At 41.0% G+C, this 27,388-nt stretch overlaps 1 protein-coding gene across 2 annotated transcripts in view; it reads right to left on the bottom strand.

Annotated features, from left to right (window-relative positions):
* Positions 1–8,112: 8,112 nt before the first annotated feature.
* LOC126483900 (GPI ethanolamine phosphate transferase 1) overlaps positions 8,113–27,388 on the bottom strand; it is a 272,222-nt gene continuing 252,946 nt past the window's right edge. Inside the window, exons 13-15 of one of the 2 annotated variants that reach the window (XM_050107168.1) lie at positions 21,258–21,347; positions 8,653–8,844; positions 8,113–8,557 (exon numbers count right to left, since the gene is read on the bottom strand). In XM_050107168.1, coding sequence (XP_049963125.1) covers positions 8,225–8,557; positions 8,653–8,844; positions 21,258–21,347 — 615 coding nt within the window. In that variant the 3' untranslated portion in view covers positions 8,113–8,224. Of the gene's footprint in view, positions 8,558–8,652; positions 8,845–21,257; positions 21,348–26,333; positions 26,412–27,388 lie in introns of those variants that run through there. The other variant, XM_050107169.1, reaches the window with a different exon arrangement.

Raw genomic sequence — 27,388 nt, 5'->3', positions numbered from 1 at the left:
CACAAATATATCTGTGCTCTGACTGTTGGAACTGAAGGCTGCAGTTAACTATGTAACAGTGTGGAGTCAGTAACTCTAAACTCACAAATATACAATTAAAAATATTCACAATATAAAATCAGCAGTGAGAGAAAGACTTCCAAAACAAAAATTAGTAAAAAAAAATACTTAATTACTAAAAGGTGTAGATAAGCTAGAAGTGCACTAGCAGTAGGATAGACAGCGCCCACCTGCAGCCGTGATCCATGAGTGTCAAACTACGTTGCAAGTGTACACTGAATGGCCAGAATGAAACTATTGTTAAACTGAAGTATTGTTATATGAGCGCGAACTTGTAGAGGAAGGAACCTCAACAAACAAAGAGGCAAAAAAGATTTCGTTACAGAAATTGCTTTGTTCATCTGCTGCAACAACTTTTTAAAAAAGTTTTAACATTTTCAAGATATTTAAATGACATCCTTTAGGACAGGGGTGTCCACCCTCCAGCCTGCAGCCTGTAAGTGGCCTCAAAAGTGAACATTTATCACACAATTGGTTAAAAAAAAATCCATAACATACTATTTATGTAAAGTCATGTTAAACTGAAACACAATCCTAATATAAAGTAAGAATGAAATACGCAGCCATAGTTTTCAATTTGATACAAGTATTAGAAAATAGATTTCAGGATTTTTAAAAAAATAATCAAAATTGCTGTATTTACGTGACACTGTTTACAAACAATATAGATACGTCATCAGAAGATTTTTAGATGGGACGCATAGAGTAGCAGTCTGACAGTAACCTGAAAGAAAAATCTGATCATGTACCTTTGTCAGAATTTTACAAATCATACCTGCCCAGAGACAAATATCCCTTGCTGCAAAGTCATGCTTTGTATATGTTATCTTGGTTTGGAAGCACTTACATTAGTTAACGGTTAAAATTCAAGAGTAAAGTACACTACGAGGAAAAACATAACCAAAATCTCAGATGAACACTTTGACATTGAAACCACTATGACTGACCTGCTAATCATACATTTGTTTCCCAATTTCAAAGTCAAATGTTGCATCAGTTCTACAATTTGTAATTATTTATATATAAAATCATTAATGAAATCACATACATAAAATGTCAAACTAATTTAAGTGTAAAATGTATTACGTGTGGTCCAAAAACACTCAACTTCTTCCAGTGTGGCCCAGGTAAGCTAAGATGTTGGACACACCCGTGCTTTAGGATAATAATGACACACACATATCAAGATGTTTACCTATGCATCCAATTTTATGCCTGCATTTTTTTAATGACAACCAAAAACAGCTATATCACCAACTACTTTACAATGTTTTTTGCAATAAACATTGAAAGATGTGCCTGTTGTCTGTGTAAAATTCTGGACAGATGCCACATTTTATCTCATACTCATCTGATTAGGCATTTATTATGGATTACTCGTTTCTGCTGTAGTTTTACATTGATTGTCAGTAAGTTAAGTCTCGTTTTATTTTTGAAGAAAGAATGAACACACTATTGAAACAGTTTTTCTATAAATTAATATGACGACTCTTTTGTGCAGTTCAAATTTAGCATCTACACTGCTCGCCCACTTCTTAATTAATTTCTTATGCAAATTAATTATGTCCTTCACTTTATAACCATTATTCACAGCTACTGGTACATCAAGTTCATGGCTGTACTCATCCTAAAGACAATGTAGTGTGTATTATAGATTGGAAATAAGCCTACCTGCACAGTGGAAAGATTCATTGACTTCCAATTAATGAGAGCATTTGCAAAAATCAATTTATGGTAGACAGTGAAACTCTTATTACTACCTTGTTTTCGTGTGTTAAGATCTAAGAAACTGAAGCTGTTATTTTTCTCAGTTTGTATTGTGAATCTGTTTTTTAGGTGAAATGCATTCAACTTTTCATTAGTATCCCATAAGATGACTGTATCATCAATATATATATATAAAATAGGAGGCCATTTTTTCCTTAAGCCCTGGGTATTGGCTAATGAACCTATTTTCCAAATCTTTCATAAAGATGAGAATGTTTTGCCAACTCCTTCTCATTAGGATGATGCAAGACAAGTGGGCAGGACCTCACATTGGCAACGAGGAGTTACAAACCAACCCCGCACCTGACTGCCATGGAATATTTTGTACTTTGCTGGCACCTTAATCCTTTCTTGTCTTTACCTTGCAGGGGCATTCACTTGCTTTAACAATTTCTTGTAGTTTTTGCTAATCAATGGTTTCAGGTGGGGCGTTGCAGAAATTCCCTTTGCTTTTGTACATATTTTTCTTGTTTGCCTTGTCTGTTTGTTGTATTTGTCTCTTCCAAAATGCCCACCCTACCTATACTGCCCCCTGCTTAGGTGCCACAGTCACAAGCGTTAGATGCAACACAGCTAATGCAGGTGTTTTAGTTTCTTGCACAGGCAGATATCTGCACTACTCAACTCTGTGCAGCAGCTACTGGCCAACACTATGCGCCCGACGGAACAAGCACCACCTACTACAGCTGCTATACCACCTTTTCGACAGTTTCGTGAACAAGAAGAGGAATGGCTTGAGTGGTTGTCCCAATTTGAAGCTCATCTACTAGCTCACAATGTACCAGATACTACAAAACTTCCTTATGTATTATCAACGGTAAGAAGTACAGTGTTCCGCTTAACTCGGAAGTTGTCTCCAAACACCACTCCGAGTGAACTTGCTTATGACCAAGTGGACGAGTTGCTAACAAACTATTATGACAAAGAAGTGAATGTGGTAGCAGCTACGTATCAATTCTGTAATTGCAAAAAACGATCAGAACAAACTTATTGTGAGTGGGTGACAGATTTGCAGGGTATGACAAGGAAATACAAATTCAAATGTGCTTGCAGTGATGTCAAACTCAGAGAACAGATTTTGAAAGCCATCATTTCAGCAGGTAGTGCAAATACTAGATCAGTATGATTCCGGTGCCCTGTTGGCTGTTAAATTTGAGCAGCCAGCTATTTGTCAGGTAGAGTCCCTCGTTTGTGATCGGCCCATTCAGTAGTGGCTTGTGATAGCCACACCGAGCAAACATCGCTCCACATCATGTAAGCAGTTCACTAAACAGGTGGCTACACAGGTGAACAGAATTAGGGCTTGCCCTCAGTGTTATTCATGGCACAAATACCAAGACTGCCCTTACCGACAAACTCAGTGTTACGCTTGTGGTAGGAAAAGACATGTACAATCTGTATGTTTGCAACAGAACAAACATAAGAATTCAGCCCACTCACCAATATCTCGTCACCTGGCCCATGTCATTAATGCAATGCATTCAAAGTGTGCAACAGGCATTCGCAAAACTGGCATGCAAACAGTTTCTTCGGTGATATGCCAGTCGAACAAACTTTTTGTTCATTTACTTATCTGTGGGTAACATGTGAAATTTCAGTTGGACACGGGTGCCTCTGTCACGCTGCTAAATCATCACACATATGAACTCTCAGGCACCCCATGCCTGTCTAAAACTAGCATGCAACTGACGACTCATAATGGACAAGACATTCCTGTTCTGACATGTATTGCTCGGGTACATGAACAGACTTTTACAGTGTTACAATCACGCGATTGTGAGAACATATTTGTTCTTGATTCATTTGATTTGTTTGGCTTTAACATTCAGGCCAATGTGCTGTCAGTGTCTGCATTCAATGCAAAAGACAGTATAGCTAGCTTGCTAAAAGAATTCCTGGAACTCTTTTTTGAAAGTTTAGGAAAGGCTAACAATTTCGTTGCACATATTACTCTGAAGGACAATGCTCATCCAAAATTTTGCCAGGCCAGAACTGTTCCCATTGCATTACAGGAAAAAGTCATGGTTGAACTTACAGATTTGCAAGATGCAGAGTTATTGTGCTCATATCAGCTAGTCAATGGGCAAGTCCAATGGTTTTGCTCCCCAAACCTTTAGGTTGAATATGCCTCTGTGTTGACTTTAAGTCTACAGTCAACCCACAAACTGTCATTGATACTTATCCATTACCACACCCAGAGGATGTCATGCACAAATTAGGCACTGGACGCTACTTTTCAAAAATTGATTTGCAGGACGTGTATCTTCAAATACTGCCTGACGAAGAATCTCAAAAAGTGTGTGCAGTAAATACTCAATTGGGCTTGTTTAAATATTTGGGTTTGCCTTTTGGCAGTGCTTCCGCATCCACCATTTTCCAATGATATTTGGAACAGCTGACAGCACAAGTGCCAAACTGTTCAAACTAATTAGACGATATTGTAGTAGCAAGTCATACACCTGAAGGACATATTGCAAATTTACATCTTTTGTTTTGTGTGTTGTCTGATGCAGTAGTAAAGTGTAGACTGGACAAGTGTGATTTTTTAAACCTCAGTTGCAGTATCTTGGCCATGTCATAAACAGTCAAGGTGTACATCCTCTTCAGTCATATTTCTTAGCCATATGAGATTTGCCAGTTCCTTGCAATGTCACAGAATTGCAGTCAGTTTAAGGGAAAATTAACTATTATAGCCAGTTCATACTGAATGCTGTGCAAATTGCAGCTCCATTGCATCACTTGCATCACAAGAATGTCCCCTTTGTTTGGACAGATGAGTGCCAAGTAGCTTTCCAAAAACTTAAAGATTCGTTGCTCAGTGGTCGATGCTTAGTTCACTTTGATCCTGCCAAACAAGTTGTCTTGCAAATTGACACTTCCTCTTAAGGAATCGGTGCAGTACTTTTGCACAGAATTGGTGATAAAGACAGGCCAATTGCTTTCGCAGCAAAAGTGTTGTCCAAAGCTCAGTGTAACTATTCACAAACCGAGAGAGAGGCTTTGGCTGTTGTGTATGGTGTCACCAAATTCCACCACTATTTGTATGGCAGAAAATTCTACTTAGTAATGGATCACAAGCATTTGCAGTCCTCGTTTCATCCGACAAAACTGGTTCCTGTATGAACTGCCCAAAAATTACAATGATGGTCTTCGTTGTTGCCTCAATACCAGTACCAGATTGTGTATCATCTGACGACTCAACATGGTAATGCAGACGCACTTTCACGTCTTCCAATTGGCCCTGATACAGACTTTGAGGCTTCTGCTGCATCTTGTTGTCATGTTAATGCTCAGGATTCTGAATTGCTTGAATCTTTTCAGCTGAACTATAGGAAAATTGTACAGGCCTCGGAAGCTGATTCACCTTTGAATATTTAGCTAACATACATTCACACATCTTGGCCTCATTCCTTGGATAACATAAAGAACTCTGTAGCGTGCCGATACTTTGCCCATCGGCATAGCCTCACTGAACAGAAAGGTGTAATTCTTGTTCAAAATGACAGTGGACAGTCAGGTGTGTTGATACCTAAAGTTTGCAAAAGGATGTGCTACAGTTACTTCACTAGAGACAATGGGGGATTGTTCGTATGAAACAGTTAGTGTGTCAACACTTTACTTGGCAGGGTATGGACATCCAAATGGAACAGATAACATCACAGTGTCACGCATGTGTGGAAAATCAGTCCGGTCTGCCACAGAAATTCTCCATTTGGCCTAAGTTGCAATTGCCATAGTAACGTGTGAACATAGACTTTGCGGGACCTTTTTGCGACACTCGTTGGTTGATTGTGGTTGATTCATATAGCACATTTCCTTTTGCTGTGCCAATGAACTCGGCAACGTCACATAGTGCAATTCAGGTGTTGTCCTCTAGTTTTTGCCTCGAAGGTTTACCTGAAGTAATAGTGTTAGGCAGTGGACCTCAGTTCACATAAAATGAGTTTGAAACATTCTGTGAACGCGATATCAAACAGCATCTAACTAGTGCACTGTTCCATCTACAGTCAAACGGTGAAGCAGAAGGTTTTGTCAGAACCTTCAAGCCGCAGATGGCCAAACTTCGCTCTGCATACATCAGGGATGAAGCACTGCAACTGTTTCTCACCTCCTATCGGTCGCACCCAAGAGATGGACCATCGCCGGCAGAATTGCTTCACAGCCACCACCATCAGACACTGCTCCAACCAGTGCCGAAGGAAGGCCGCAAGTGCTGCCTGATATTGTCCGTTATAGGGTTTGTAGTGGCAACAGGTGGTGGGCATGAGCCGAGATCGTGTGTCAACTTGGCACTTGCATGTATCTTATTGCATAGCCAACATCAAAATCAACTTTGCTTCTGTCATGTGCACGATGATCTTTTGGTGTCTCTTCCCCCAGATTCATGGATCTACAAGGCAGTGCGGCCACAGCAACTGCCAGAGGGTGTCACCACGACATCGCTGGACGACCCCATGGAGACGGAGCCTTTGCCTTCTCTCATTCTACCGAGGGAGCTGGACCTGCCCACACCACAGCTGTCACTGTTTTCTCATCTGGTTCATGGCATCAGGACCCTTCTGGTCATTTCCGGGGTATGTTTCCACCAGAGCGAGGGCCAGGCAGTGAGGTAAGACTGGAAGCTTGACGTCCCTGCAACCACAGAGCTTCTGGTCCCACAATGCACTCACACTCCTGCCTCCCCTGCCGTGTTTGCACTCCCTACGTTTTGGGGGGGGGGGGGGGGAGGAATGTTCCGGCTTAATGACAAAGATGAAGAACACAAGAGCAGAGAAGGCTGTGAGATGACATCAGCTAATAGCACACTGATTAGGACATCACCACGACCGAAACGGCCTTTACAAGGAGAGAATATAAGTGCCGCTCCTGCCAGTGTCAGCCAGATAGTTGTAGCCCGGTACTAGCAGAGCAGACCCTATTTGTTATATTGAGACTTGTGCCTTATATCAGTTGCTTACATGGTCATTGTATATAGTGAAGGACACTGATTATTTGCCTGTCGCCCATCGCTTGCGACAACTCATTGTAAATCCAAAGTTAAGTATTGTCAATCTACTTTATTGTAATAAAAACCATTACTGTGATTTGCTTGAATTCTTGTGTGGTTATCCGAGAAAGCAGCATCCTTTAAGCACCCTGTAAGAGACAAAAGGTTTTGGGTCACTTTGGTTATTAGGGTGCATCATTATGAAATGGTAAAACAACTGTACCGCAGATGTTTCGACCATCTCTTTAGCAATCCTCTTCAGGGTGACTAAACTGCTGGACGCTGGGCATCAAGAAATTTAGTCACTCTGAAGAGGATATTAGCCATCATGGGAAATCACAAGCTCTTATGTCAACCAAGTCAGAATTTGACAGCATTGGTATCATGGCTTATCAAGACTGAGGTTTATTGTTCAGTGATGATGCTGCTTGTACTGGACAGGGTCCCACAACTGCCACGTCAACGTGCAATCAAGGGGTTCAGGTGGGCCATTCTCAATGGCACTCAGCATATCGGTAGCCCAAGAGGCTTTTGCCTGATATGGCAGACACATTTTTTGCTCTGCTCGGCAGGATTGCATTTCCACATCACATTGCTTTATTCAGGAAATGGGCTTCTTTGGGAATGACAATCATCCATATTGACAGTGTAACAATGTCTGGAGCATCATGGATTGTCAGCACCGTGATTGTTGTTGTGACTTCTCTTGACGCAGCAGATGAGAGAGGCATGCCAATGGTTGTGTGCCCAACATGAGTAACATTATGTTGTTTTTCAAATCATTCCTGGTTCTGTGTACAGCATCACAATGGATGTATTCACATGTCAAGGCTCAGAGGAGAACAAACATTGTAAGAGTGCATTAGTCATTGTCATACAATATAAGCACCCAGCGTGATGGTATCGAGTCCTACTGTGTACATAACGTGGTTACCTTTGCTTCAAACAGCCGGTGATTCCATATGCGATATGTTAAAGCCAGTAGCTGTGTCCTATCTTTGAGGTCTCTGTGGTGTTTTTCAAGCTCAGTTCGACTCAAAGTTAAGTACAATTAGAGTGGAGCTCTGATGTCAGATGCCAGCTCTGTGCATTAAATTTTGTATCCTGTATACCTATAAATTACCCACAAATATATTTTTCCTACTACACTGTATATGCACAATAAATAATATTTTGTTATTTGCAATCCTTCCTGGTGTTGTGATTCTAATGGCCATCAGTGTATTTTAAAAAGTGTTAATGAGCATGGAGGAATTAGAAAGGAAAAGTGCAGACAGAAATAAAGAATATACAGAAGCTTGTAAAGAACATAATTTGGCATTTATTAATACTGACCAATAAATAAAAACCATCAGTTTCTTATTTACTACTAGAAATGTGCCTTTCCTGAAACTTGCATTTCCCATTTTTTTACTCAGCATGTTTCTTCGCCTGAAACAGAGAATGCATCTTTCTGGTATCAACTTTGTCTATGGGGAGGACTCCAGACTCCAGGGAATAGCTGGGCTTCACTGGTGACGCAGTGTCTTGCCACAGTAACTGCCAAAGTGAAGTTCGTGTCAGCCATTGTGCAGCTCCGTAGAGCACCACCACGAGCAGCGTCATTGTTTCCACAATCACAAAATGAGAAATGGATGTCCCGATCTCCAGCCAACTGCCTTGATTGGTGACTAGGTGCAGGAAATGCATGCCCATGGCATCAGAAAAAATCATCACTATGAAGAATAACTTTTCTGTTGACACCTGTAAAAAGGAAGAATATTTATCAAAGGGCAGAACAAATGTTTGTTCATTAGTTAGAAACTAATTTGTTTTGATAATCTGAGAGCATCACTTACCCTGAGTACTACATTAATAGCACGGAATGTACAGGCAACAGTCAGAAAAGGTATGACAGTCTTCCACAGGATCAGGGCAGTCATCAGAAAGGGAGAAAAAACAGTTACAAAACACCTGACCCAGGTTGGATCAAATGAATTTAAACTGGCTATATTTCCTGTGCCAAAAAATGACAGTACTATGTAGAATAACTGAGAAATGTTAAGGAAACGATCATACCAGCCATGTTAAATGTGATGTGCACTACTAGAGTGTGGTGGGGTCCTAAGGTAGGGAAGAGAAAACCTTATCAGGAAAGGAGGTGGGTGCAATAATAATACCCCGTGGAGGCCCGGGAAAAGAATAGGCCTCCGGTATGTTCTGCCAGTCGTAAAAGGCGACGAAAAGAACAAACCACTAATAGGGGTAACCCCTCTTTTAGCGTGATTACTTGTTTCAGGACAGAACTAAAGAAGCCTTGGACAAGCGCCGTCATGGTCGGGGACAACGCTTGAACCCTATCCGGGCCACAATGGTAACGACACTGCTAGCCAACTGGAAAATGATTTAAAACCAAATAGAGGTGTTTTGCAGGATATGCTTCCTGCAACCACCCTAGAAGGAAAACAAAGACAGAGGATGAGATGATCAGATGAAGTTAATTGACACCTCATGTTCAGTTATTACCAAGCGACAAACCTAGGAACCAACACAACTGGATACAGATCACAAGTGTACACAACATTTATTACCAGATACCCAGAATTAAAATTTTTAACAGAACAACGACTAGCTGATCAGATCCGTGTAAAAATCAAAAATAACAGTATACCCCAGTCAGAATTAGAAAACATCAAACAACAAGTACAACAAATACTGGAACAAAATAATGTGCAATCAGAAGAAGAAGAAAATACAGTAATGGACTCAAACATCCCAGAGCAAACAAACAAAGACCAATACGCATCAATTAAACAATCAGAGGAAAACGAAATCATAAGACAGCCACCAGAACAAGCACAAATAGAACACGAAGTGCCACACATGTTAGATATAGAAGAGAAATTTCAGCTGACATATATAGAATACAAAGACACAAATACAGACATTAGACCATTCTTGCATAGACCGCCAAATAACCCACAAGTCGAAACAACAATAAAAACTATCAACACAATCATACACAACAAAATAAATGAAAACACAAATATGGAAGAGTTACAACTACTGGTTTATATAGGAGCACTCACTACACTAAATATACATACTAGGCAGAGATCAGAACCAACCAACACACAGAAGAAACCCACAAAACCAGCATGGCAACACAGGCTACAGATCAGAATAGAAAAACTAAGAAAAGACATCGGACAGCTAACACAATTTATAAGAAATGAAATGTCAGAAAAAAAAACGAAAAAGGTTAGGTAAAATCTCACAACAAGAAGCGATAGAGCAATTAGATGAAAAGAAGCAGAAATTACAAGCATTGGCCAAACGACTTAGAAGATACAAAAAAAGTGAAAATAGAAGGAAACAAAACCAAACATTCAACACAAACCAAAAGAAATTTTACCAGACAATAGATAACACACACATTAAAATAGACAATTCACCAAGCATAACAGACATGGAACACTTCTGGAGCAACATTTGGTCAAACCCGGTACAACATAACAGGCATGCACGGTGGATACAAGCAGAAACAGACACATACTAGATGATACCACAAATGCCTGAAATGATAATTTTGCAACATGACGTCACCCAAGCAATTAATTCTACTCACAGTTGGAAAGCCCCTGGAAAAGATAAAATAGCAAATTTCTGGCTAAAGAAGTTCACCTCAACACATTCACATCTCGCTAAATTATTTAACAGTGTACATTGCAGACCCATACACATTCCCTGATACACTTACACATGGTATAATTTATCTGAAACCTAAAGATCAAGCAGACACAGCAAATCCAGCAAAATATCGCCCCATAACATGCCTACCAACAATATACAAAATATTAACTTCAGTCATTACACTGAAATTAATGACACATACAACACAGAACAAAATTATAAATGAAGAACAAAAAGGCTGTTGCAAAGGAGCACGAGGATGTAAAGAGCAACTGATAATAGATGCAGAGGTGACATATCAAGCTAAAACTAAACAAAGGTTGCTACACTACACATACATTGATTACCAAAAAGCTTTTGATAGTGTACCCCACTCATGGTTACTACAAATATTGGAAATATACAAAGTAGATCCTAAATTGATACAGTTCCTAAACATAGTAATGGAAAACTGGAAAACCACACTTAATATCCAAACAAATTCTAATAATATCACATCACAGCCAATACAGATTAAGCGTGGAATATACCAAGGAGACTCATTAAGTCCTTTCTGGTTCTGCCTTGCTCTGAACCCACTATCCAACATGCTAAATTATACAAATTATCGATACAATATTACTGGAACATACCCACACAAAATCACACATTTGCTATACATGGATGATCCAAAACTACTGGCAGCAACAAATCAACAACTCAACCAATTACTAAAGATAACAGAAGTATTCAGCAATGATATAAATATGGCTTTTGGAACAGACAAATATAAGAAAAATAGCATAGTCAAGGGAAAACGCACTAAACAAGAAGATTACATATTGGATAACCACAGCGACTGCATAGAAGCGATGGAAAAAACAGATGCCTATAAATATCTAAGATACAGACAAAAAATAGGAATAGATAATACAAATATGAAAGAAGAACTAAAAGAAAAATATAGACAAAGACTAACAAAAATACTGAAAACAGAATTGACAGCAAGAAACAAGACAAAAGCTATAAATACTTATGCTATACCAATATTGACCTACTCATTTGGAGTAGTGAAATGGAGTAACACAGACCTAGAAGCACTCAATACACTTACACGATCACAATGCCACAAATATAGAATACATCACATACATTCAGCAACAGAAAGATTCACATTAAGCATAAAGGAAGGAGGAAGGGGATTTATCGACATAAAAAAACCTACATTATGGACAGGTAGACAATTTAAGAAAATTCTTTCTAGAACGAGCAGAAACTAGCAAAATACACAAAGCAATCACTCATATAAATACATCGGCTACACCATTGCAATTTCATAACCACTTCTACAACCCTCTAGATCACGTAACATCAACAGATACGAAGAAAGTAAATTGGAAAAAGAAAACACTATATGGCAAGCACCCGTATCATCTAACACAGCCACACACCGATCAAGACGCATCCAACACACGGCTAAGAAAAGGCAATATATACAGTGAGACGGAAGGATTCATGATTGCAATACAGGATCAAACAATAAACACCAGATATTACAGCAAGCATATTATTAAAGATCCCAATACCACAACAGATAAATGCAGACTTTGCAAACAACAAATAGAAACAGTAGATCACATCACAAGTGGATGTACAATACTAGCAAATACAGAATACCCCAGAAGACATGACAATGTAGCAAAAATAATACATCAACAGCTTGCCTTACAACATAAACTTATAAAACAACACGTTCCCACATACAAGTATGCACCACAAAATGTACTGGAGAATGATAAATACAAATTATACTGGAACAGAACCATCATAACAGATAAAACAACACCACATAACAAACCTGACATCATACTCACCAATAAAAAGAAGAAATTAACACAACTAATCGAAATATCCCTACCCAATACAACAAATATACAAAAGAAAACAGGAGAAAAAAATTGAAAAATACATCCAATTGGCTGAGGAAGTCAAGGACATGTGGCATCAGGATAAAGTTGACATTATACCAATTATACTGTCAACTACAGGAGTCATACCACACAATATCCACCAGTACATCAATGCAATACAGCTACATCCAAACTTATATATACAACTACAGAAATCCGTAATTATTGATACATGTTCAATCACCCGAAAGTTCCTAAATGCAATATAACATATACCGTACAGTTAAAAGGAAGTCACGCTTGATCAAGGTCCGCGTCACTTCCATTTTTGACCAGACATAACGTCTGAGAAAAGAAAGAAATAATAATAATCTCATACTGATGCATCTACCTTTTAATTTTAAAATACTGTAATATCCAGTGAGACCTGCATTCTTCATCACAATCAGTAAATTATAGGGGCACTCTATTGTATGTAGTTTGGTGATATCTGACTGCCATTTTACATTTTCCACCCTACACAAAACTTCCTTTAGCACCTTTATTCAACACACAGATAAAACACTAATACTGCCCATACTCTCTTCAGAAATGTTGTAGGAAAGTTCCTGTTGAATGTAAATACTTTAGGATTAAAGGAGACCACTCACCAAAAAGCAGAAGTGTTGAGTTGTTGACGGGCACACACAAAAGAAGGAAAACCTGCTGGCATTTGGGGTTGTCCTTTGATGAGTTAGACTAAAATACACAAATACACACACACAAGCACACACATGCCTAGGCCACTACATGGTGCCAGCTAGACTTGGGGCTAGGAATGTGTGTGTGTGTGTGTGTGTGTGTGTGTGTGTGTGTGTGTGTGTGTGTGTGTGCACGAGCGCGCGTTCAGGCACATCAAAGGGCAATCCCAAAAGCTAGGAAGTTTTCCTTCTTGTGTGTGTGCCTATTGATAACTCAATGATTCTGTTCCTCTTCAGAAATGAACTTTTAAATCCGTGAATAGCAAAGCACCTTGATATTATTATATGGGAGTAAAACACTTTTGGGTCATGCAAAGCTCAAAATCCTTGTTACCACGGTCTTTCCTTTGTAGGTGTAGTGTGCCTTTCCCATGTTTAGGTTTTAAATTTTGTGGCATCATGGATATTCTGGTTCAGTCCAACCTCCTCACATGTTCCTTCAATGTCTCTCCACATTTTATTATTTAATAGCAAGTTTTAGTGTTTCCAGTCGAGACAGACGCAGCAACAGATAAGTAAACCGCTTTTGTTACGTTTACGTGTTCCTAACCAGGAGCGAATTTTATATCATCTGTGTGCTTTAATAGTTTCTTGAGTTTCTGCGTGTAAATTTAAAATCTAATAGCCACAGCTCTCGCGTTTTCATTTGCGTCAGAAAGTAAACCGGTTTTGTGACATATTACAAGTTCCTTATCAGGGGCAAATTATTTAGTTTCACCTGAGTGCTTCGGTAGTTAGGTTTTTGAATATCTGTGTATTACTAGACACAGTTCGTGTGTTTTCGTCAGGGTCTACAGTAGAGTTGCATAGCATGTGCTGAAGTCCATTTATCTGCATAGTTTAGTTTTCCACGGTCTTCAGTATGAACAGGGACTGCGATTGTTGTGTGCGGATGCAAGCTGAGTTGCTGACACTTCGCTCTCAGCTTCAGCCTGTGATGGCTTTGGTTACACAGCTTGAGGCTGCAGTGGATGGGCACCACTGTTGTGGGCCGGCCGTGTGGATCCAACAGACGTCCAGCGCGTCAGGAGTCCTCCGATCGGTCCTCACTGGTGGCCAATCCAGTTACTGCTCGCACTGAGGCTGACCCTCCACCTGTGGTCGAGTGGGAGGTCACCCTGGTGCGAAGCAGGCGGCGAAAGACTTTCCAGGCGGCCGTATGTAAGGCCTAGCCGGTTTGTCTGACAAACAGGTTCCAGGTGCTGTCTGTGGCTGAGACTATCGCTGAGCCAGATGCTGTCGCCTGTCCTGTTTCAGAGGAAACCTCTCAGCCTGCAAGATCCGGGCAACCGGAGAGGGTGGGATTATTGGTAGTTGGGAGCTGCAACGTTAGGCACGTTATGGGGTCCCTTAGGGACTTGGATGACAAGAAGGGTAAGAAAACCAATGTGCATTCCATGTGCATATCGGGTGGAATCATTCCAGTTGTGGAAAGGGTCCTCCCAGATGGCATGAAGAGCACAGGGTGCAGCCAACTGCAGGTGGTTGCTCACGTCTGTACCAATGATGTGTGGTTTCGGGCAGCTAACAGAAGTGGTAAAGGCTGCCAGTCTTGCTTGCAAGATGAAAGCAGAGCTGACCATTTGCAGCATAGTCAACAGGACCGATTGCGGACCTCTGGTACTAAGCTGAGTGGAGGGTCCGAATCAGAGGCTCAGTAGGTTCTGCGACCATGTAGGCTGCAGATTCCTCGACTTGTGCCAAAGGGTGGTTGGGTTTCGGGTTCTGCTGAATAGGTTCACTATTCACAGGAGGGAGCTACACGGGTAGCAGGGGCTGTGTGGCGTGGACTGGACAGTTTTTTGGGTTAGAGGGTCTCGGGAAAACACAAGAAGGGCTTCAGTCACAACGAGAGCAGGCTCAACACAGGAAGAATGTAGATACACGAACCATTGGTATAACAGTTGTAAATTTTTGTAGCTATGTTGGGAAAGTACCAGAGCTCCAAGCCCTAATAGAAAGCACTGATGCTCAAATTGTTATAGGCACTGAAAGCTGGCTAAAGAACCTAACGGTGTTTCGAAAGGATGGGCTAAACACTGTTGGCGGAGGTGTGTTTGCTGCTGTCAGAAGTAGCTTAACTTGTCGCGAAATTGAAGTAGATACTGCCTGTGAGTTAGCATGGGCTGAGGTCACTGTTGGCAACTGGAATAAAATAATAATTGGATCCTTTTACCGACCTCCAAATTCAGATGATACAGTTGCTGAAAGGTTCAAAGGAAACTTGAGTTTGATTTCAAACACGTACCGGACTCATACGATAATAGTTGGTGGTGACTTTAATTTACCCTCAATATGTTGGCGAAAATATATGTTTAATTCTGGAGGTATGCATAAAATATCATCCGAAATTGTGCTAAAAGAATTCTCTGAAAATTATTTTGAGCAGTTAGTTCATGAGCCCACGCGAATAGTAAATGGTTGTGAAAACGCACTTGACCTCTTAGCAACAAATAGTCCTGAGTTAATAACGAGCATCAAAACCGATTCAGGGATTAGTGAACACAGGGTTGTCGTAGCAAGACTGAGTATTGTAATCCCCAAATCCCTGAAAAATAAGCAAAAAATATACCTATTCAAAAAAGCATATAAAAATTCACTTGACGCCTTCCTTAGAGACAATCTCCACTCATTCCAAATTAATAATATAAGTGTAGACCAGATCTTGCTTAAATTCAAAGAAATAGTATCGGCAGCAATTGAAAGATTTGTACCAAATAAATTAACAAACAATGGAGCTGATCCTCCTTGGTATACAAAAAGTGTTAGAACACTGTTGCAGAAACAATGAAACAAACATACCAAATTTAAACAGACGCAAAATCCCCAAGATTGGCGATCTTTTACAGAAGCTCAAAATTTAGCGGGGACTTCAATGCGAGATGCCTATAACAGTTTCCACATGAAACATTGTCTCGAAACCTGGCAGAAAATCCAAAGAGATTCTGGTCGTATGTGAAGTATGTTAGCGACAAGAAACAATCAATGCCTTCTCTGCACGATAGCAATGGAGATACTAGCAAAGACAGTGCTGCCAAAGCACAGTTACTAAACACAGTCTTCCAAAATGCCTTCACAAAAGAAGACAAAGTAAATACTCCAGAATTCGAATCAAGAACAGCTGCCAACATGAGTAACATAGAAGTAAATATCCTTGGAGTAGTGAAGCAACTTAAATCACTTAATAAAAGTAAGTCTTCTGGTCCAGACTGTATACGAATTAGGTTCCTTTCGGAGTATGCTGATGCATTAGCTCCATACTTAACAATCATATACAACCATTCGCTCGACGAAAGATCTGTACCCAAAGACTGGAAAGTTGCACAGGTCACACCAACATTAAAGAAAGGTAGTATGAGTAATCCACTAAATTACAGGCCCATTTCATTAATGTTGATATGTAGCAGGATTTTAGAACATATATTATGTTTGAACATTATGAATTACCTCGAAGAAAACTGTCTATTGACACACAGTCAACGTGGGTTTAGAAAACATCATTCCTGTGAAACACAACTAGCTCTTTATTCACACGAAGTGTTGAGTGCTACTGACAAGGGATTTCAGATTGATTCCATATTTCTGGATTTTCGGAAGGCTTTTGACACTGTACTACACAAGCGGATCGTAGTGAAATTGTGTACTTATGGAATATCATCTCAGTTATGTGACTGGATTTGTGATTTTCTGTCAGTGAGGTCATAATTCATAAATTCCAATCACCAACTTTCTCCTTCGAATGCGAAAATATTTTGTTGACACCGACCTACATAGGGAGGAAAGATCACCACGATAAAATAAGGGAAATCAGAGCTCGTACGGAAAGATATAGATGTTCATTCTTTCTGTGCACTATACGAGATTGGAATAATACAGAATTGTGAAGGTGGTTCAATGAACCCTCTGCCAGGCACTCAAATGTGATTTGCAGAGCATCCATGTAGATGTAGATGTAGATGTAGAGTTGTATTTTGATGACTGACATAGTTTCCTTCTACACTTGCCCAGAGTGGTGCTTTCGCTGCCTATGACCCAGACACACATTTTATTCTATATTTTGTGTTTCTCAATCTGTGCCTGTGTGCAGGACTGGGTGTTATAGGATTCTGGAACTGTTGAACAATATAAGAGCTGACTGGCCTTGGAGGGAAGGTTTCCCTGGCTACTTTGTCTCCCGGAGCCCTCATGGACATTTGTTTTCCAATGTCTATGCTGTTTCTCAACACATCACACACATATTTCATAATCCACAAAATAATTGTAGAGGACACTTTGTACCAGTATTTTAGATTTTCTGCCCTGTTCCGTGCACATACTGAGTGAGACAAAACGATCTGTCTGTACTCCTCTACATGTGACTTAACCTCTCTTATCTTATTCTCATGATCCTTACTCATGATGTATGCTGGTGGTAGCATAACGGTCACACAGTCTTCCTCAAACGCCAATTCTCCATATTTACTGAACAGAATTTTGCAAGAACAATGTCACTATTTTTCCAAGAGTTCAGATTTCAGTTCTCTGAGAATTTATCTACACTTTTGTATATGCTGTGCTGACCTGGAACGATCCTAGCAGTATGTCTCTGTATTCATTTTGTGTCTGCTGTCGTATATATATTTCATAAGGGCTCCAAACACCAGAGCAGCAATACTCCAGAATTGATTACACTAGCATTTTACACCTTTACAGATGCACAGCACATTCCCATAGCTCTGCCAACAGATCCAAGTAATCCATTCACCACCCCTCCTACAGATTTTAAGTAATCATCCCGTTTCATATTGCTTCCTACTATTATTAGTCTTCCTAAATATTTTAATGATGTGAGGCCTTCCAAATGTTAAGCAGTAATCTTATAAATGGCTACTACTAGGTTCTTTCCATTTGCTGCATGTTTTTTCCACATTCAAAGGGGGCTGCAATTTATTACACCAAGTGGAAATTATCACCACGCCTTTTTGCATTTCTGTACAATTGCCCAACAGAATAATTTCTGTAGACAGTACAATCATCAGTAAACAATTTGATAGTGTTCCCGATTCTATTTAGTACATTGTTTAAATATATTGACAACATTAAAGGATTTATTATGCTTCCTTGGGACACTCCCAGTGTTAATTTAATTTCTGTTGCGCACTCAACTTATAGTACAAAATATGAGTTCCATTAGGTAAAAGTTTATCAAGCAAATCATACACCTGGAATGATACATTAAATGTACATCTCATCATTGATTACTGGCTCTATTGGATGACTCAGTGAGATCTTAATAAATTGAGTACCGAACGCTAAGCCTCGCTTTCATTGAAACGTCCATCCATGTTTGTAAGATTTTCTGCAATACTTTCTTGCCAGACTTGTTAACTATGTTGTTCCAGGAACTCAAAGGCTGCTATATGGTCCACCTTGTTTTGTAATTCTGCTCCAAGAATTGTTCTGTGACAGCTGACTGCTTGACTGTTTCTACTGGGTGTGTCATTGATGTCTCTGGCATCTGTAATCTAGTCTTGTAATTGTCTGTTGTCTCGAATAAGACTGTGGACTGTGGCATTCACCTGGTATTTAGGTGCCTAGATCACTTTTAACACTACAAAACAGACATTTTATCTTCATCGGTTGGAGTGAAATGCATTTTATGCCGAGTTTCCACATGAATTAACCAATTTCCCCACGGATAAGACCGGCATAGCGACATATCATCGCTGAATCATGCCCAAAAACACCTCAGAAATCACATTTATTTATTTTCTCAACTAGTTCAGTGGATATTAATTTCTTGTTTCATACTTTCATTTCTTTTTCATTTCAGTATCAAGCACTGTGGCTGCATCATTATGACACTGGACTTGCCTTCAGAAGGAGGAAGCTTGAAACTCCTATCCAGCTATCCATGTTAAGGGTTTCCTGTTGTTTCTCTAAACAATTTAATGCAAACGCTGACAGGGCCCCATTGAACGATCTCACCATTGATGAGACATGAAACTACGATTTTTCTTCCTTCTTCCTACCCAGCATTATATATCTTTTAAGCACACTCTATTCACCCGGCCTGCTCTTTTGCTATTACCGAGTGAGGTGGTGCAGTGGACTCATATTCGGGAGGACAACAATTGAAACCTGCATCCGGCCATCCTAGTTTATATTTCTGTGATTTCCCCAAATCACTTCAGGAAAATGTTTGGACAGTTCCTTTGAAAGAGTATGGCCAATTTCCATCTCCTTCCTTTGCTAATCCAAGCTTGTGCTCCACCTCTAATCACCACAATGTCGATGGGACGTTAAACACTAATCTCCTTCTTCTAATCCTCCTCCTCCCTTTTGCTTGTGTTCAACATCCTCACTATAAACTCAGAGAATCTAAAAGCAAATTGCTAAAAAGAAGGGAAAGCTTAAAGAACTAGTATTTGAGGTATAACATTCAACAATTCTTCTACTTACATTGTATGTCTCATTTAGCGATCATGAGAACAAGGTACCAGTAACAGATTGCATAATGTGTCATTCCACAGACACACGATTAGAAACAGACTGGCTAATATTAGCATGTAGTACCTTTTGCCAGATATTCTACAGTAGTTTGTGGATTTACAGGGTGCCTGATAGCCGAAACTGCCCAGTACCTATTCTCCTAAAAGGATCGGCAACCCCTCAAATACTGAAGCATTATGGGTTTGCATAAGTACAATGCATTGCCTCCTCAGACTGCGTCAATCACGACAACAACAACAGATGGTAGGACAAGCGTCACCAGAGGTCCTGCGTGCCAGGGAGCTATTTCCTCCACCGTGTCATGTGTGCAGAACTGGATCGATACGAATTCCGCCACGCCCCGGCTATACAGGTTGGCAGAAGCAGTTTCATACACCTAAGCACAGGTCAATTCATGTGCCGACTCTTAGAAGTCTGTCAGTCAGAGCCACGTTGGAAGCCACCACAGTGGTACCTACGACTTTCCAGTGATTTCATGAGACGCACCTGTCAGCTAACTATGCCGAATGCTCAACCTCTGTCATTTGGGATTATCAGTGGCAAAGTCTTCATGTCCCACTACATTTATTCACTGTGTGTTCCAGGCATGTACCTATTAGCGTCTGAGTAGTTGTATTATTTTTTACTGAGAAGTGTTTTCTTTTGTTTGTTAAGTCTCTCTACTTTGGTTGAAATAAACCTTTGTTCTTGCTGATCTGCGTCTGATTAATTCTTATCACGCAACTTCCCACAGGAGATATAGCACATATAAAACCCCTTAAGTTACAGGTCAGTTGACAATATCAAAGTGAGATTTTCAGCAAAATACATATAGTGTGGCACACATTTGTTTTAGGCAATTAACATTATTACCTCTTGTATCAACCAGAGGAGGAAGAAAGATTCGAGGTTTAACACCCCTTCGATGGCAAGGCCATTATAGACAGACTATGAAGCTCAGGTTGCGAAAGCATGGGGAAGGAAATCAGCTCTGTCCTCCTCAAAGCAAACATCTTGGCACTAATCTAAATCAGTGTAGGGAAACCATGGAAAACCTAAATCTCAAAGACAGAACAGACATCTGAGCTGCTATCCTATCAAAGAAGAATCTAGTGTCTTACCTCAGCACCACCTTGCTCGATATACTGAATGAGTTACTGATGTGAGTCATAATAGAAATATTTAGGTATAACACTATAATGTAAACAACAAAAACTGATGTGAGTGATAATAGAAATATTTAGGTATACTACTACAATGTAAACAAAAAAAACTTGTTTCCTGTGCACTTTTCTTGTGGTTTTGACACGTTCCACATCATAACAGTTTTCCGTGCTATTGATCAATGGAACATGTAACTAACTAACTAATTAACTTTCCTCATGGAGCCATACATCTTTTTCTAAATGGAATAGTGCGTGTGCATGAACATGCAAACACCCGAGCAAGCACGCGTGCACGCACGCGCCGCGCCCACACACACACACACACACACACACACACACACACACACACACACAAAACTGGAACATGAAACATGAAAGCTAATGTGAATTTTGCATCGCAATGGTATTTGTAGACCAACCATTGTTTATCTGCAAGTGAGAGTTGCCTGTTTACAATTTTTTTGCTGTCTCCATTATGGGGATTAATTATTTATAAAAAGGATACAAAAATAAATGCTCGTCGGAAGTCACCTGATGAAACTGCTGCAGAATTTTTTCTGTTCACAGAATAATCTAGAAATGTGCACTGGAGAAGCTGAAAAGGAATGGAAAACATAAGATAAGAACTCAAAGAAATGAAAATTACACAGGAATACAAACAATACAGTGTTAAATTACAAATTACTAGAGGCATCAAATTAAAAAATCTTCTAAATTGTAATTTAACACACTTGGTGCTTAGCATGAGTGATGAGTGCTCGGTTTGACATTTCTCTCCCAATGTCAGAACCAAAGTTTCTGTACATGTTGACAGTATCTATGATTCTAATCTTTGTCTTCTACACACTAGTGTATCTTGTGAATGCTAGTTGTTTCCCGATGATGAGCCAATAAACAGTAAATCGGTTTGAAATAAACAATTAGCAATAGAACATAAATGGAATTTGTTTGTTTTCTCAATCTTAAAAGCAGTTTCTACTTTCATAGATGTTTAATAAGCTTATTAGCAACTGGATTGTAAGTCTCTCTTTCATAATCTGAACGCCCAATTTCTGCACTCCAAAACTACTGCAATTATTAAAACAAACACTAAATGGAACAAAATGTAAAAAGCCCATGTGTGTGTGTGTGTGTGTGTGTGTGTAGAAAAATGAAGCCAGGTCTCAAGTCTGGAATTCAAAAGCAAGCACAAGTAATCAAGCCTGTGCTGTTCTGTTCAGCAGCATAAGTAGTAGCAGTGACACGGGCTCCACATCTGTCCACAAGTTATGTATGGGAGGGGGTTCAGGGGGCACACTACAATAAGAATCAGGTCAGCTGTAAGAAAACATACACGCTCACACTGGTAAACCTTCTCTTGATTACTTATGAAGGAATTAATCTAGCTCAGTAGTGGGAATTCCTGGATTGGGTAATATCTAAAATAAGGAAAAGGCAATTACTCATCTGTAGCGGCCATGGCCATGGGACTGTGCGCTGTGTCTGTATGGTTGTGTGTGTGAAAGTGTGTACTTTTGCTAGAGAAAAAGCAAGTGCTTGAAAGCTAGTGTGAACACCGTTTCTTGTTACATGTTTCTGTGCTTCATGTATTGGTCCATTGTCAGTAAAGAATAACATTGATTTCCTGATCTCAATGCATCAAAACTGTTGTTTATTCAGAGATAGTCTCTTGTTAAATCATGGTGGTATGTCACACACATTCTTAATTTTATTTATTCTAAATCTCTGAACAGTTATGTTCTATTTTTTAAAAATGTTGTTTATATGTAATAGATACATTTGGATGGCTACTTCACACTTTGTAACTTAATTACACTACTCTGATTATTGTGTTTGGTTTTCACACAGATGCTGTGGTGTAATAATATAGAACTTTAACCCTCGCAATACCAGTGGGGGCGGAACATGCGTAAAGTCGCGCCAGTGGTGTGTTGGAGCAAAACGCTTTTGATATCCCTGCACACACCGGTGTTTAATGTATAGCTGACAGAAGTTTAATTGCTGTATGTCTGTTAATTAATGTTCAGTGTTATATTGAGAAAAATGTTGTGTTGCACAGTTTGAGAATTTCGTGTTGGCAGAGTCAGAGGAGTAACACGTCTGCATTAAATTTTGCATGAAACTCAAGAAAATGTTTACCAAGGCACACCAAGTGATGCAGGAAGCCTGCAGTGATGAGTGCTTGATGTTATGAACGGTTCATACAGTTTAAAAATGGCCAGATGGAAGTTAAAGATGATGCTCATGTCAGGAACATCAATGAAATTGTGCATGCCAATTTAAGACTGACTGTCCAAGAGACTGCAGAAGAATGTAACACTTCAGTTAGATCATGTCATAATATCCTCACACAGCATCTTGGAATGCATCATGTTGCCACCAAGTTCATCCCACGGCTCAAGAGATGAAATCAGAAAGACCTTCGCCTCACAGTCTGTGAAGGGTTTTTGGAATGCGCAAATAAGAAACCCACATGTTGAACCATCAGCAGCTAAACTCATGTGTTGCTGACGAGGTAACGCTACCGAACTGAGTGTCTACAACCAACTTGGCTGTCCAATAGGGAGGGTTGGAGGTGGTCACGTGGGGGTGGAACCGTGGCCAGCTGCCGGGAGTAGACAAGCCGTCCGCTCTCTTCTGCTGGCAGCGTCCGACCCGACCAGACGCTCTCCTCTCCTGCCCTCTTGGGCAGCAGCCCATTCAGTTTCGGCGACTTCTCTAGACCTGCTTTTTCTTTTTATGGGATTAAACATTCATGCATTTCAAATATATTTGATTTCTCACCTCAACGGGTGCCCACTGCTTTCCCTTCCTTGCCAATACTGACACATTAACATCTGATGTCAGATGTGGGGTCGCTCATCGTTAGGCCCGTTTTATTAACCTAACTGCATACCCGATGAAGCTGCCAGTAGTACTTCGTGCATGACGTGCCAGATGCGATGCGCAATAACAAGTGCACGCATTTGTGGTTCACCACGCAGCCTTCTGCTGTTTCGGCGTTCCTAACATCTGCCACAGTGAATGCCAAGCACTTCACTGCATCACACTGCCATTCCCAGGCAGTCTTGTGGTACGCCACGCCACAGGTAGCCGCCTTCTACGCTGCTCTGATGTAGCATGGTCACATGTTCCGGCCACGTGCCGCCACCCAGGAAACAAGCATGTTCCGGCTGACTAGCTGAGGCACGTCACACAGCCATCAACACTGCCGACATAATCTTCGCTGTTTTTTTCTGCCACTGTCATCCAACGAGATGCAGCCGTCGATGACCTACAATTGCCGCAACTACGGCTCCTGTAAGTTCATTGTTCAGTTTTTCTTTGCCACCGCCTCCTTGCTGTCGAGTGTCGGCCCTTTTTTTTGTGATCTAATTGTAAAGTTTTCGGCAAGCACTAGGTGTCCTGACATTGTAACCATGCCCCAAACCTGTAGTACCACCAGTGGCTAACGGAACTCCCCACCCACTGAAAAGCCAGACGCAGTAGATGCCCTTCGAGCAGAAATTGATAGATTAATGTTAAGGAAGATAGAATTAACAGAAGAATGCCAAAAGTTGACTCAAACCAAGTCTGCCGATCTAAGTATGTTAGAAACACACCCTGCTGTGCCGCAAATGACGGCTGCAAGCACCTCCAGTAGCACAGTACCCCAGCCATACATTGCAACTTTGGCTAACAGTTTCCCTGCAGTTGATTTGATTCCAACATTTTCCGGAAAACCTAATGAGCAGATAAATTCCTTTCTACAAACTGTCCGAGATGTAGGCTGCACTTGCACTTGGCCAAACGATTTCTTATTAATTGTACTCCATCTTAAACTGTCAGGCAACACCCGTACCTATATCAAATCAGTTCACACCCTTAGGGACACCACCTCTTTTGCCATGTTAGAAGGTGGGTTGAAATAGAGATATTCGGACAGGCTTGACGCCTGCTATTACAGAGACAAATTGTCCACCCTCTACGAGAAGCAAGGGGAGGATGTAGAGGCATTTGCTGACCAAATCTGCACTGTGGCTTGCCGCATTTACATGCCGGGTTTGGACCCCATCCATAACGAGGTGTTAACTGAGCAGGTAGAGGCCCACTCAAATGACATATTTATATGTGGAAGCAACCTGTATGTTGGAGGAGAGGTAAAGATAACATCACCCACCTCGTTGCATGATGCCACACGATTTGCGATGTTGTGAGAGGAGGCAGCGCATTTTATTGGCAGTTCGGTTCGTTCGAACAAACAACCGCGTCCAATTTTTAAATACGAACAGGCATGCCAACGCTGCCGAAAGGCAGGCCATGCTGATGCGCAGTGCCATGCACCTTATTGTTCTTGGTGTGGAACCATAGGGCATATGAGTAAAATCTGCCCACAGAATCTGGGAAACAGGGACCCCTCGCACAACCAGCAGAGGGGACAATTCACCAACAATCCACCATGACCCCAAAATCAGCCGCGAAACGGTCAGGGGGCAAGTCATGCTGCCAGACCGTGCCCCCTGGAAAATTCATGCACCCAGTCCACCACGGTGTCGTAAATGAGGCAGTGAATATCCTCCTCAACAGCAAAGTTCGAGGAAAGAATGTAAGAGTGCTTGTCAACACGGGAGCACCAACCAGCGTATTATTCGTAGGACATGGGGACAGATGAGTGTTACAGCCACCCCGTCACCACATTAAGGGTCAGAGCGACAAGATCATCATACCTGCTGGGTACTGCCAAGTTCAAATGAAAATTGGAGCTAGTCACTACCCTTTTGACATGGACGTAATTTGAAAACGAAGGCAAGATTTTGATGTCATCCTGGGGAGTGATTTTCTCCACCACAAACAGAGTGTAGTAGATAACAGAACGCAAACTGCCCATCTCGGTGAGGAAACCCACCGCTTCGGTGGCCCTCACGTTGTTCCGTCACAAGGTACTTGTGAAACACAGCCGCTTCCACAGGTTCCTTCCACGCAAACATGGGCTTTACGTACAACTACCTCTGTCAGAACCAGTGGTGGCATGAGTTGCATTTTCTCTGGCTTGGGGTCAAACACTGCAAACTGCCATAAACAGCCGTATTGGTGGACCCTCTCCGTCAAAACGATGTCCTTGACAGATTACAGGTACATGTTAAATGTGGCTTAATGACAGCGGAAGTGCAGGGAAAGAAATTTTATGTTCCCATCTGTTTGGACAATTTTGGAACGAAGGAGGTAGAAATTCCTAGGAGCACCATTACAGCTAGTGGCCACGAGATCGAAGAAAACCTCCCTGCACAAGAGAAGCCAAAACCTAACTGAAAACAATGGCTTCCCGAATGCAGCATATGTCATATTGCTCCTGTGCTCAGAGACAAATTCAAAGATAAGTTAGCTCATCTGCCTGCGGCTGACCAAAACAAATTGTACTCTGACTTGGAAGAACACTCCTGTTTATTCGAGGAAAGGCGTTATTTGCCAGCTACTGACCTTGTTTACCATGAAATTCCCACTGGAGGTGCAAGGCCCACTGCGCAGAAACCATATAGAATACTATATCACCTCCAGCCTGTGCAGTGGCCCGGTGTAATGTTAAGTGTTTTCGTGGACTTACTTGTTGAAGAATGCTGGTTCTGCTTTCTTGCAGGGCCGATGTCTTGTGCTAGCACCGGATGCTTCTCCGAAGAGTTCACTGCTAGGAAGGGGAAATTTTCACTCTCTTGCTCTCTCTCTCTTCTTATTTAAAAAATACGCTACTCTTGGAATATCATTCCATGCAGCAGAACATATTTATTTCCACTTTGTACAAAAAAAAAAAAAACTACACTTTATTACGTAAGCCCATACATCACCAGGCACCCAGAATCAGTTAATTACACATTTTTGAACACAATTAATACATAAGTTTTAATCATGGCTGACTATCCACGTCCAGTCCACGTACTCTCAATGGCAGTTCAACGTCTAATAAACAGTCACTATCTCGAGTCACTCCATTTGTTTTTCAACAATACAAAGCTATATTACTCTTTGCAGCCGGCCACAGAGCTTCCAGGCCGTATTTAATTATTCTTGCCAGGTCGCGCTGAACACTTGCCAGCCCCGATGAATTATCTCCCTTCCAGTTTCGCCTGCACAAACAAGAAATGGGAGCAGTATCCCATGCTCATCCTTAGGCCCTGCTTTAAAATAACGCGTGTTCGAAACGGCTGGAACACAAGTGTCTCCAGACTTTCGTAAAATTCTGGGGGCACTACACCTGTTTGGAGGAAACTATCCAACAGCAGCTAGAGGCAGGGATAATACAACCCTCCGCCAGTCCCTGGTCGTCCCCAATCAACGTGGTCCCAAAGAAATCAATCAATGGAGAGAAGACCTACCATCTTTGCGTCGATATGAGAGCAATAAATAAGGTAACCATCCCTGATACTTACCCTCTCCCCCGTATCGACAAAACACTGGACTGGTTAGGAAATTGCAAATACTTCGCTATCCTTGATATGAAGAGTGGGTACCACCAAATACCAATTGCACCACAGGACAGGCCAAAAACAGTGTTTGTAGTTCCCTCCAGTCCATATGAATTTCTGAGAATGCCATTCGAGGTGCGTAACGCGCCAGCCACCTTCCAACGCTTTGCCAACTTACTGCTCCAAGGGCTGAAACCCA

The sequence above is a fragment of the Schistocerca serialis genome, chromosome 6 (assembly GCF_023864345.2).
Source record: "Schistocerca serialis cubense isolate TAMUIC-IGC-003099 chromosome 6, iqSchSeri2.2, whole genome shotgun sequence".
Classification (NCBI taxonomy): Eukaryota; Metazoa; Arthropoda; class Insecta; order Orthoptera; family Acrididae; genus Schistocerca; species Schistocerca serialis.
This window is presented reverse-complemented; position numbering and strand designations above follow the sequence as displayed.